Source organism: the organism of the source record quoted next, unplaced genomic scaffold (genome assembly GCF_019419815.1).
Source record: "Pyrus x bretschneideri cultivar Hongxiangsu unplaced genomic scaffold, Pyrus_bretschneideri_v1 Contig3, whole genome shotgun sequence".
NCBI classification, from domain to species: Eukaryota; Viridiplantae; Streptophyta; class Magnoliopsida; order Rosales; family Rosaceae; genus Pyrus; species Pyrus x bretschneideri.
The window spans coordinates 6,984,417-6,997,811 of NW_025999612.1; the positions used below are offsets into that span (position 1 = coordinate 6,984,417).

The 13,395-nt window shown below is 37.9% G+C and overlaps 2 protein-coding genes across 2 annotated transcripts; both read left to right on the forward strand.

Annotated features, from left to right (window-relative positions):
- LOC103950748 (probable methyltransferase PMT18) lies at positions 1-3,806 on the forward strand. The gene is given in 7 exon segments (XM_048589493.1): positions 1-372; positions 1,181-1,551; positions 1,554-1,888; positions 1,965-2,175; positions 2,443-2,740; positions 2,843-3,307; positions 3,389-3,806. Coding segments are annotated over 6 exon segments (1,896 nt in total). The 5' UTR covers positions 1-372; positions 1,181-1,190; the 3' UTR covers positions 3,615-3,806.
- Positions 3,807-8,450: 4,644 nt separating this feature from the next.
- On the forward strand, positions 8,451-12,752 carry LOC103950749 (transmembrane protein 120 homolog). Its single transcript, XM_009361981.2, has 10 exons — positions 8,451-8,743; positions 8,974-9,052; positions 9,161-9,258; positions 10,097-10,201; positions 10,289-10,368; positions 11,159-11,249; positions 11,325-11,432; positions 11,514-11,600; positions 12,138-12,206; positions 12,434-12,752. The coding sequence occupies exons 1-10, from the start codon at positions 8,492-8,494 to the stop codon at positions 12,560-12,562; spliced, it is 1,098 nt and encodes a 365-aa protein (XP_009360256.1). The 5' UTR covers positions 8,451-8,491; the 3' UTR covers positions 12,563-12,752.
- Positions 12,753-13,395: the final 643 nt, after the last annotated feature.

Consider the following 13,395-nt stretch of genomic DNA (forward strand, 5'->3'; position numbering starts at 1 on the left):
TCTTTGCACTTACTGCTTCCTTGTTCTTTTACCTTCCCATTTCATTAAAAAACAAAAACAAAACATGGTTAAGAAACAAAGATTATTGCTTTGCACGCCCCAATCACTATTTACCTTCTTCCTGTAATCACGGGGAGCCCCTTTAAAGTTGCCATCTTTCCTTCCATGTTTCCTACTCTTATTAAATAACCTTTTTCTGCCTCCTCTTTCCAATTTTTAATCTTTCTGATTAAATAAATATGGCAACAAATACCACTTGAAATTACCCTTTTGGTTTCTGCAGTAGAGAGGTTCCGTTTGAGGTAGTGTTGTACTGGGGGAGGTCAGAACGGTCTCTATAGAGAGCCTTGACTGAGATATTTTTCACATCAGGTAAAAAAAGCACTTTCTATTTAAGCAGCGTTTTCTTTAGAGAAATACAAGTTACCCAATTTGCAGCTGCTGGTTCCCAGGTACAAATCTTTGCTTGTTTCCAGTGGATTTGTTGGGTTTGTGGTGTTTTTTGCCATAAAACTTGGGGTGCAGAAACAAGCAAAGAATAAAAAAAAAAAGGGAAAGAGGAAAGGTGCAGACCTCAGTGTAGTTTCTTTAAGATTTTGAGAGAACTTTAGGGTACTGAGTACTTGTTTTGTTTCTAGCTTCAAACTTCTGTTGCTGGAAATAGGTACATTTCTGATTGCATTTCGTTTCTTTTTCCTTCCATTTCCTTAATTTTTATGTATATCTTTTTGTTTAATGGGATCTCTTAGCTTTGCCTTCCAAGTGTCTGGATCTTGTTCTTGCTTTGTGAAATTTGCATTTTTTGCTTTATTTGTGTTTCCAAGTTAAATATGCAAGTTTTATTGATATTGGGTTTATTATTTGTGAGAAAAGATTGAATCTTTCCATATTTGGATGATAGTTAGAGTAGCGTGTGATTTTGTTTTTTCTGCTTATTCCTGTATAGAGATGTATGTTTTTATTTTTTTATTTTTTTATGTGGGGTTCATGATTTATGAATAAAGATTGAATCTTTATGTTTTCGATTGATTGTTACAGTTACAGTGTGATCTTAATGAATTATGAATGGTTATTAAATGGGATCTTAGGATTTGTGAAAAGGCTTGAAATTCTTGAGGTATTGATTGATGGGTAGAGTGTGATTTCTTGATGTTTTCGTTCGAATTGGAACTTTTTGCAGAAAGAACAAAATGGCCAGGGATTATAGTGGTGGATCGCCAAAGCATCACCACATAGAATCCAAGAAGAAGAGGCTCACTTGGATCTTCGGGGTTAGTGCGCTCTGCATAGTATGTTACATGTTAGGAGCTTGGCAAACCACTTCTGCCCCTGTCAATCAATCTGAGCTCTACCAAAGGGTTGGTTGTGATGAAACGCCATCTCAGTCCGGGAACAAAACTTCCTCATCCGTGTCATCATCATCATCATCGCTTCACTTGGACTTCGAAAGCCATCATCAAGTGGACATCAACAAAACCGAGGCTGTCCAGAAGTTCCCACCGTGTGACATGTCCTACAGCGAGTACACTCCATGCCAGGATGCAACAAGGGGGAGAAATTCGACAGGAGCATGTTGAAATACAGAGAGAGGCATTGCCCTACCAAAGAAGAACAACTTCTTTGCCTTATTCCTGCTCCACCAAAGTACAAGACCCCTTTCAAGTGGCCTCAGAGTCGTGATTTTGCTTGGTATGACAACATTCCGCATAGAGAACTCAGCATTGAGAAAGCTGTCCAAAATTGGATTCAAGTCGAGGGTGAAAGGTTTAGATTCCCTGGGGGAGGTACCGGGTTTCCAAGGGGAGCTGATGCATACATAGATGAAATGAACGCGCTCATTCCTCTCACTAAGGGCAACATCAGAACTGCAATTGATACCGGCTGTGGTGTAAGTAGCACATATATGTGTATAGATGTGTAATTAGGTAGCAAATGCTGATGCACTCTCCTGTTTGGGTATTTAGGTAGCCAGTTGGGGTGCTTACCTGTTGAAGAGGGACATCTTGACAATGTCTTTTGCGCCGAGAGATACGCATGCAGCGCAGGTCCAGTTTGCATTGGAGCGTGGAGTTCCTGCTATGATTGGTGTCATGGCTTCGAAGAGGCTTCCCTACCCTGCAAGGGCTTTCGATATGGCTCACTGTTCCCGCTGCTTGATCCCTTGGACGAACTATGGTATAGTGTCTATGTCTCTCTTTCATGTTTGCTTCAACATATTACACTATCTGACATTACTTGAGTTGAAGTTTTTGGAGCTGCATACTTCAAATAGACATCTGTATGTGTGTGTATATATATATATATATGTATGTATATGTGTATTTATCTATATATCTATTCACCACTATGCTTAGACTTAAGATGTTGAAGTAAAATTCACCACTAATTTCATATGATGTGGTTTTGAAAGCGTGTGGATTTTCTTTTGAACTATTTTTGCAGATGGTATGTATCTAATTGAAGTGGACAGAGTTCTAAGGCCTGGTGGTTATTGGATTCTTTCCGGGCCGCCTATTCACTGGAAAAAACACTGGAGAGGATGGGAGAGAACTCAACAGGATTTGAAACAAGAGCAAGATTCTATTGAGTCTCTTGCAAAGAGCCTGTGCTGGAAGAAGGTGATCGAGAAGAACGATCTTGCAATCTGGCAAAAACCTATCAATCATGTCGAATGCATTAAGAGCAGGAAGGTGTATAAAACACCACATATATGCAAATCAGACAATCCAGATATGGCTTGGTACTACTCCCTGAGCTTCATTCGTGATTTTGTTTATTTGATTTGGAATGCGAATTCTCCTGTACTAACTCTGCTTAATGTGGCATGTTTTGTGCTTAAAAGGGAAAGAGAAATGGAGAGTTGCATTACTCCTCTACCGGAGACAAGCAATCCCAATGATGTTGCTGGTGGGGCGTTGGAGAAGTGGCCTCAGCGTGCATTAGCTATCCCGCCTAGAATCAGCAGTGGTTCAATACCAGGAATCACTGCTGATAAACTCCGCGAGGATAATCAACTGTGGAAGGAAAGGGTGGACCATTACAAGCGGATCGTACCAATTTCCAAAGGAAGGTATAGGAATGTGATGGACATGAATGCTTACCTCGGTGGATTTGCTGCAGCATTGTCAAAATATCCGGTGTGGGTTATGAACACAGTCCCAGCCAACTCAAACCAGGACACTCTTGGAGTGATTTATGAACGGGGTTTCATTGGACATTACCAGGATTGGTGCGAGGCATTGTCCACATATCCCAGAACATACGATTTCATCCATGCTGGGGGAGTCTTCAGCATATACCAGGACAGGTAAAGCTCCATTCCACGATAGTTTGCATTTGGTCATCGAGTTTTGTTACTTTGAGGCCTAATGTGGTTTGTACACTGCAGGTGTGACATAACACTCATTTTACTGGAGATGGATAGGATTCTGAGGCCGGAAGGAACGGTTGTGTTTAGGGATACTGTAGAGATCTTGGTGAAAATAAAGGCGATTACCGACGGGATGAGATGGAAGAGCCAGATTCTGGATCATGAAAGTGGACCTTTTAATCCAGAGAAAATTCTTCTTGCAGTGAAAACTTACTGGACTGGTGAAGAAAAAAAAGGAAGCTAGTAAAGATGTAGTAGTGTATCCTTTTTTTTTTTACTTTTTGCTTTTGCTTGCAATTCTACTTTTGCTTCTTTTTTTATTTTTTTTATTTGTAACTTTTATTTTAACTCTCTTCGTGCATCACCAATGTTGTGCTCTGGGATTGTGTAAGAGAATATAATCTGCTTCTAGGTGGGAAATTGGATAGTTTTTTAACGATCGTCGCCTTATAGCTTATTTTGTGTGTTTCTTGGTTCAATCTGAATTAGTCGAACATAGAATTCAAACTTGGATATCTTCCAATATTCGGAAGAGAAGTATCATTAAATCAAGAGTTAGCGAGCTTTCGGTTGTGAAAATATTGAGCAACAAGTGTTATGGTCAGTGATTAAGCCTTATTGGCCAAAGAGTTAGGTGATCCATCCTCTTGAAGCTTCATTATTTGGTAGGGAGTCCTAAGTTCATAACTGCTAGTATTCGTGCAGATTGACAGTAGGTAGGTAGAAATCAATCTATTGGGCAGGGCAGTTAGGCATACTGAACCCTGAGTAGCTGCTAAAGCTAGAGTGTTAGGAACAAAAAAGTCTCCAAGAAAGTAGTAACAAATAGTGGTACGGAGACTCTTGACAAGCGACTTGTAGTTTAAGTGGTCGATAATATTGACTCATCTATATGAGATATGATTTTCAATCTTTCCCTATCCAAGATTATTGATAAGTGGATTACGGTCTTGGACTTGTTCTGACACTATAGGAGCCATCAGCCTAGTAATAGGCTATTTAGAAACAAGTTATAGCTCGAGTAATTAAGAATATTGAATTATTTATTTAAGATTTTATGTTTGGTTTTTATGATTTATTGCAAAGGTGTTGTTTAGGATTAACTTACATGAAATATGTTCACTGTTAGTATGACGCCTCAAATTAATAATGTATTTGTCATGTAGAGAAAAATTCACCAAAAAAAGAAAAGAAAAGACAATGCATCATTAGATCAAAGAGACAAGTGACTGTAAACTTGTTCAATATAAGTCCTCGTTGTGCAGGACTTGAAAGGTAGAAGAGACTCTAGGCCCCTAAGGACCCAAACAAGGACAAATAGTCAAATTGAAGAGAAAATGTTGGGTGGTGGGAGGTCGACACTGTGAAATGGCTTTGGTTGGTATGGACCTGATCACCCCACTTGGGCGTGAAAGTGACGCTTCACTTGATGTCGCTGGGATCAAAATTCAAGCAAACATAGTGCTTTTTACACTTTGTTTTTTTTTTTTTTTTTGTTATCTTTCACACTTTTGTTAATTTTTGTTCATTGATTTTATTCGATTGATTCTATTAGATGCTCGAAAATTGAAAGGATTGTGTTAGAAGTAAAAATAGGTGTGGATCTCCCAACTTATTAAATGAAAACACATTGAAATTAGAAATTTCAGCACCAAACAATGTACGTTATGCAACGGCTTAATCATTTGATGTGACGAGCTTATTTGATCTCTTTAGAGTTTAAATATTATATGAACTAAAATCTTTTTTTAATTTGTATATGAATTAAAATTTTGAAATGACCTATCAAACCAACTTTCTGAAATCATTAATTTGTCATCTCACTCTAATTCTATTAAGTTTTTCATTAAATAGCACATGATTTGAGTTCAGGGTTATTTCAGATATTTCAACACCTCACTCTCCTTCTAATAAGTTGCCTTCAACAAAAATAATTTAGGGTTTCTAAAATAAAAAAAAATATATATATATATATATATAAATGGGGCTCATTTGTTACACGATGATCTGAGGGTTTGCTGTTTGGAAAAAAGGACCGATCTGCACTCATTTCTCTGTGTTCCGAAGTGAAGATGACTAAAAATTATAGTCATTGGGGACCCTCCAATATATGGTAAAGTTGCATGATATTCTTTATGCTGAAATGTAACACATGACGTATTTTGGATGGAAAACTTAACGGAGTTAGGGTGAGATGACAAATTAATAATTTTGAAAAATTAGTATGACAAATCCCTTAAAAAAATTCAGTTCGTATGACACATTGAAAAATGTGTGTGAGTTCATATGATAATTTTAAAAAAGGCTTTTTAGTCAAAATAGTCTTTGAGATTGACATAACTCCTTACTTTGGAACTATTTCTATCGATTTGTCATACTTAGGGACCACTTATATTGACGGTGGATAAACTCAGGGACCACTTCTATCAATTTTAAATCTCATGGACCAAAATAAGGAATTATGCTAATCTCAGAGACCGTTATTGGTAAAAAGCCTTTAAAAATTTTTATTGACAAAAAAAAGCCTTTAAAAAATCTCCTTTTAGAGTATAGAATGACACTATATTAGTATATCATAGATTGTTGTATAATAAAAGGGCTCAAAACACACGACTTATCTAATACGTATGGCTTATGAATTATGACCAATTGTGCGTTTAAAATAAGTGCAGTCCAGCATGTTTCATCTCATAAATTATATCAAAAAACACATACGGATTGGTTTGTAAGATATGACTAGTTGATCAACCAGATGGTCATGCATCATCGATTGATGAGGTTTGGAGAATCGAGAAAGGAGTAGGTTTGCCTTAGTTGGTTTAACAAGAGGGAAAGAGATTGAAAAATAAAAAGTAATATGGTTAAAATAAGGAAATTGTTATTAGTACTCTAAAAATCTCATTCTACACTTCAAACTTTCTATATTAGGAATGAAAAATACACTTGTGAGGAGTGTAAAATGAGATTTTTGGAATGCTAATAATACTTCTCTAAAATAAAGGGAACTTTCATGAAAATGGGTTGGACTAAATTTATTTTAATAAAAAAATCATGCTATAACTTTATTTAATTAAAAAGACTTAAATTTTAATGAAAAAATCCTTAAAATTTAATAAAAATGACAAAAAAAACCTTAAATTTTAATGAAAAAGACATAATTTTAATATTAAAAAAAATCTGGCGCGCTAACCCACGTGTTCTCACACTGTTTATGAAACTTCTACACTGTTTATGAAACTTACAACATTATTTATGAAACTTATTGCAATGTTTATGAAAACTTACGACACTGTTTATGAAACTTACTACACTATTTATGAAATTTAATGGTACTACGTTATTCTCTCCTCCTCTTGAATTTTCTTAGCACATTCTCACCTTCCAAACACATTTTCTTCTTCTAATTTTCTTCAATACTCATCAAATTTTCTTTGTATGTTTTTTTTTTTTATCAATTTATATGGGGGATGCGCCCACATTATTTTCTGAACTTTCTCTAAAACTCTCTTTCTCTCTCGAACTCAATCTTTCTAGCACCGAGAAAAGAAAGCTCTCACTTTCCCACTTACCTTCACAAATCAACCCCAAACTTAGCATATTTGAAGTCTGTGGGATGCAAAGATCACAATGGTGGTCTTACATGTGGGATCGGTGCAGTGTGGACCTCGGCACCATTAATGCCTGAGAGCTTGAAGCTCTTAAACTCAAACTTAGGTGAGGTCTTTACTTACTTTTGAATTTCTGAGTTTTAATCTCACTATGTTGCACTCTGTGAAACTCGAGGGTTTCAACCTTTGCAACTTCTGCGCATACAAACCCAGCCCTGACGACAAATTCTAGGAAATACCGTCGAGTTTGAAGTTGGCTAGTGTTGGTAATGCATCCATTCTCTCTCTCTTGTTTTTGGGATATTTGGATGAAGGATTTCTTGTCACATCCCAGGCCCGCTCCACCATCGTAACACGATATTGTTCGCTTTGAGCCCCGATCACGCCCTCACGGTTTTGTTTCTAGGAACTCGCACGAGAACTTCCCAGTGGGTTACCCATCATGGGAGTGCTCTCGCGCGCTACTCGCTTAACTTCGGAGTTCCCATGGAACCCGAAGCCAGTATGCTCCCAAAAGGCCTCGTGCTAGGTAGGGATGGGAATATACATATAAAGATCACTCCCCTGGGCGATGTGGGATCTTACAGTCCACCCCCCTTAGGGGCCCGACGTCCTCAGTCGGCACACCACGGCCAGGGTTAGGCTCTAATATCAAATTGTCACATCCTGACCCGAGGTCTACCACATCCCAGGCCCGCTCCACCACCGTAGCACGATATTGTCCACTTTGGGCCCCGACCACGCCCTCACGATTTTGTTTTTGGGAACTCACACGAGAATTTCCCAATGGGTCACCTATCATGGGAGTGCTCTTTCGCGCTACTTGCTTAACTTCGGAGTTCCCATGAAACCTGAAGTCAGTGAGCTCCTAAAAGGCCTCGTGCTAGGTAGGGATGAGAATATACATAAAAGGATCACTCTCCTGGACGATGTGAGATCTTATATTTCTTGTATCTGTTTATATGAGGGATGCACCCAGCGCAAGTTGGGTTCTTTATGTTTATTTTTATTTTTATTCTTTTGTCCTTGTCATTAAATAAAGTTAATGGATGATTTATGATTAAAATGTAAAGATTTGAAGCCATTTTCATTAGTTTTCCTTAAAAGGGAAGTAACTTTAACGAAAAGTTCTCGATACTATTCATTTTAACGACACTAAAAAGTCAATCTTGATATTATTCACTTTATCTTTTATTTTGTTCTTATCATTAAAACTCAAATTTTCAAAGTATTTTCATTAGTTTTCCTTAAAATAAAGAACCAAAAGAAGAAAAAAAAAAGGAAAATAGGCTTTGAATTTTCAATCTCGATTCTCTCCTGGGCTCTACCAATTGTTGGCTACCACCAGTGTGCGCGCGTGTGTATTTGTGACTTGTGAGGGTTATGTTCCTCAAACCATTAAAATTATATTTAAACATTTTGGGTAGGCCCCGGAAGCTGGAGAGGGGATTGATTCGATCAAATCGTATCGAACGCAATCGATTGAAGCAGAAAAGGAAGGAAGATTTCGGCGATGGGGGATGCGAAGAGGAACACTTCTTCTTCTTCCGGCAGTGACGAGGAGATACGAGCACAAGTGGCCAAGGCGGTGGAGGGGGTGAAGGAGCTGCAGGACTCAGCTGCCTCCTTCGTCTCCAGAGCCTCAGCCGACGAGCAATCCCTACGCCAGCGCGCCCAATCTCTCGATTCCTCCATCCGATGCCTCCGCTCCCAGCTTGATTCCCTGCTCTCCAGCAAGGCCTTGGATCCCAAGTTAGCAGAAAAGGTAAGTTCTTTCGACCCCTTTTCTGGTTCTTTATCTCCTTCTGCTGCTTCTGCATGTCTGTGCATGCAAACCCAACTGCTGAAATTGCTGATTTTGCTTATTTTCTGGATCCTTTGATTGCCCATTTTGTGATTTTGCTTTCTGGGATTGTAAATTTGCGTGAAATTGGAAGTTTATTTGAATTGAAAATTTGGAATTGATTGGTGTTTTGGTTGGAATGTTAATGGCAGCTGGAAGAAGATTTGCAGAGGGCTACATGTGTGTTGGTGGATGGCGATGCCGCTTCGTTTCTTCCTGGGAAATCTCAGGGTACCCGTTTCATTAATTACCTCATTGATCATAATTTTGATATTTTTGCTTTAGTTTTGTGTTGGATTGGCTCGTTGTGCGTATGTTAAGGGCTTAAAATTTATGCAGGAGGGAGGTTTCTGAGGATGTTTCTCGGTCCTATCAACGTGCGTTCCTCTAGCAAAGATATCCGACTCAAGGTTAAAGAGGAATACAACGGTTACAGAGTACGTAATACGTCTTATTGCTTTATGCTTTTGTCCCAAGTTGCTTTTGATTTTGGTATTGACATATATGGTGAGCTTCATATCACTGTAAGATTTTGAAACTGGAGGAATATTTTCATCTTACATTGGAGGTACCAATAGTATACCTTACTTTAAATATGCTAAGTGCAGAATCAGTTCTTAGGATCATCTTTAGTTCATAGTTACCAACTGAGCCAACTATGACCTAAAGAAACCTTGCTCAGACCACTTTGACTCTTTTGCTTGGATTATGTTTCAAAGAATCTTTTTTGTTTGCTTTTTCTTTTTATATCCTTTTGCATGACACAAGTGACATAAACGATCTCTTCAGTTTCAGAATAACCGGGGTTTATTCCTTCATTCTTTGACTTTTTAGTCTTTTTGTTATTTCCTCTCACTACCAGGCTATCTTGAATTACGGTAGGTGTAGGGTTTCAATACAAATAGAAAGCCCTTGAGGTTAAATTAACTACTAAAACTTCCGTCAGAGATATATAAGTGTGCTTGGAAATTCTTATAATTCGTCTTAGTGATTTACGCTAATATTTGGGTGGAGGCATGACAATTCAACATAACCTCAACGGAAAGCATCTGTCATAAATGTTTTACTTGCCCCCTTCTGGTAATTATGCCTTCTTATTTTCGTTTAAATCTGATCCCTTAGAGTAGAATTGACTCATATAGTATGGTTTCCCTCATGCTGCTTCGTTACTCTTTATCTCATATGGCTACTTTCTCCATCTTCTGTTACTACAAAGAATGTCAAGCAAAATTAGTTTGAGCTGCTTTACTTAACAATGATATTACTTTGGAGCAGGATAGAACTGCCCTTCTATTCCTTCTTTTTCCAGCAGCACTACTTATACTAAGATCTTGGATTTGGGATGGATGTTTGCCAGCGTTTCCAGTTCAGGCTTACCAGGTACATTCATGTGCTTTGAATGTGCTGATATTTTTGTCTAAATGCATGATTTCATAGTGGACTTGATTTTGAGTTTATGCTTATTAGGCATGGCTGTTATTCCTCTACACTGGTTTGGCACTGCGAGAAAACATTTTGAGAGTAAATGGAAGTGATATTCGTCCATGGTAAGCGGACAGCATCTTTCCTCCGACATCAATTTTCCTTTATTCTGGCTGTTATTCGTCTACAGTATTTTACAAGATACAAGAACCAAGTTTGTGACCCTCTTATGCTCAACTTGGGTTGATAATATCCGTAGTTTCTTTAAAATAATGGAGCTGAATTAAGTCAGGCTCCATGTGCGCGTGCAGGCGTGTCTTTTGTTTATATATATTTGTTTCAAATTGTGTTGATTCAACTAGCACTTGTAATTGAGTATAGACTTCTGGGAAACATTTCTGAAGGCCTGTTTAGGATCCATAGATAATTTCAGAGTAATTATAATATCTCTTTTCTCTTTTCTCTTTTCCTAGGTAGTGTAAAAGTGATCTTGAGGTATCATTTATTGAGGTGTGATATCGGATAATTGGGTAGGGTGCAGGTGGATGAATCCAAGGAAACTTTGTCTATAATTGTTATTAAAAGTCAATATGATGACTTCGTACTATTATTTTTCACAACTTGTCACCGAAATTTCTTATTCCCACTTTTGTGGTTTGGGTTGAAGATATATAAACCAAGGAAATGTTGTTTGCGATTGTAATTCATAGTCAATCTTATGATTTTTCATAACTTACCACGGTAACTCTAATATGAATCCTTTGTCATCCGTGCATTGATTCTTCTCGTGGAGCTTAATTCACAACAACCCTATTTGTTGTCAAAATGATCATTCATGCATTTATTTGGTTAGTTAATTGGCATTGTAACAGAACATACAAATTTCTTCAGAAAGATACTGATACGTTTGTGCAGGTGGATATACCATCACTATTGTGCTATGTTTATGGCCCTTGTTAGTCTCACATGGGAGATTAAAGGACAACCAAATTGTTCCCAAAAGCAGGTAGCTTTTTAGTTTTATTGTGCGTTACTGTTAATAGCTTTGGCGCCGTTAATGATTTTGTTAAGTCTTGTGCAGAGAGGTGTGCAATTTTTCCTACAATGGGCTATGATGCAAGGAGTTGCTATGCTTTTACAAAATAGATATCAACGCCAGAGACTCTATACTCGAATTGCATTGGGAAAGGTGCCATTAAAATGATTAATTGTTTGATTACAAAATTTAAGCCTGATTCTGTCATTTTATATATTTGTTTTGCAATTTCAGGCCAAAAGAATGGATGTGGTGTGGGGAGAAACAGCAGGCGTAGATGGTCAATTGTGGATTCTATGTCCAATACTATTTATTTTACAGGTGATTAGACAACATGATTAGTTTTTACTTACGGCAGAATTTGAACTAAGGATCTACCGCTACCCCACCCTTTCCCAATCCCACTTGAGCTAGAGCTCATGGGCAGCTAGTAGATATATGATTTAACCATTCGCTAAGTGCAACCTTATTAACTGACTGCATATACTTAGTCATGCGTCTTAGGAGTTTGCATGATATGCAGCAGAATGAATTGTTGAAAAAAAAATCATAGTCCGTAGAGTTTCATTTGAGTAGTTCTCTTTTACATTGCAGCACAAAATGATAGGTTGCATGACTTACGCATGCCTTCGTGCAAGATAGATTGGACTGTTACACCGCAGATAAACTAAAATAGGCTGACCTTGCTAATGCACATATGTTGTATAAGTGGGTGCGTGGGAAAAGTTACAAAACCAGTGATTCTTTCTTTCAGTGAAATGCAATGTAGGCCGAGTCTCCTCCAAATTTTGATTCTATGTCAACCCAGTAACTTGAATGCTTTAATAGCTGAATAACTGTTTGTGCTTCTTGTTTTAGGGTTTTGAGGCATATGTCGGAATACAGTTGCTTACGACTGCTTTTATTGGCGTTGCTTCGGAATGGCAGGTAATTTTTACCGAAAGCTTTCTCTGATTTATGTGAACAAGAATAAAAATGAAAGAGCATCATGTGGTCTTCGGAAATTAGACAGAGCGACGAGCTCCCTGTAATTTTCAAAAACAGAAGAGCTAACATTACGTTCTCACTAAATATAAAGAGAATTCGGTGTAGTTTACTCAAAGGTGGAACCATATGTATCATTGCATTTGTGACGGGAAAAATGTTATTGGCAGGTGAGTTTTTGCGGCGTACTGTTAATTTTAATGGCGGTTGGGAACTTTGTAAATACGGTAGAGACGCTTATGGTGAAGTCAAGGTTTAAGGCAAAGATGAAAAGAAGCAAGAGCAAGCAGGATTTGTAGTAGGGAAGGGCCGACGACAGTCGGTAGGGTTAATCTTCCTGGAGCATCATAGGAACTCATTTTTTTGTAATGTTTTATCTGTTTACTAAAAGTTTCGACACTGGTAGTGAAATTGCCCTTCGTTTCGAGCTTTTTTATGAATGTAAAATTGGTGATTTTATCATTTTGAGTCTGGCCTTGAGTGTTTCCATTTTTAGGGACTTGACTTTTATATGCATCTAGCAGTAGCGGATTCAGGATTCGAATCTAAGAGTGTCTTAGTGTTAAGTACAAGTTTTTAGATAGAAACAGCGCGAACCGTGCAAAAAAAAAAAAAAAAAAATTAGTTTATTCACATGGGTGTTTCACCAACACTTGGTGGGCTTGTCGTTAGTCAAATCATGTTGCATAGATGTTAATAGATATTGACATATGTCGAAGCAATTTGATGAGTAATATATGGAGAATTTGTTGAGTAATGTTGATACAATATGTTGAGATATGCTTAATATACATTATATCAAAACACTCGGTAGGCACATAAGGACCCTTACGAAACATTCGGAGCGTCTTAGGAAGAATTTCACGTGTATATTTCTGGTCTTTGGAGTGATCTTAGGACCATCTTGATCCCATTTGCCATTCGCCCTTGCATCTACTGTTGAAAAACAGTTGCATGCTCATCAACCATTTGATGCATGTGCAGCATGCATTTTTTTGTCGGTAACATACACTGATGCACATGAACGATTGTCGTCACTCGTTAGCATTGACATATAGTACCTAGAGTTACCGTGAAGGGCATTCGAGGAACGTAGGATCATAGTGCTGGACTCATAGGGGTAAAAAGGGTA

What these genes read in the sequence shown, in the direction of transcription:
- LOC103950749 (XM_009361981.2), top strand. Translation starts at nt 8,492, where the DNA reads ATGGGGGATGCGAAGAGGAACACTTCTTCTTCTTCCGGCAGTGACGAG. An exon ending in TTCCAGTTCAGGCTTACCAG is followed by an intron (nt 10,202 to 10,288) that starts GTACATTCATGT and finishes TATGCTTATTAG; the next exon opens with GCATGGCTGTTATTCCTCTA. An exon ending in GGAAGTGATATTCGTCCATG is followed by an intron (nt 10,369 to 11,158) that starts GTAAGCGGACAG and finishes ACGTTTGTGCAG; the next exon opens with GTGGATATACCATCACTATT.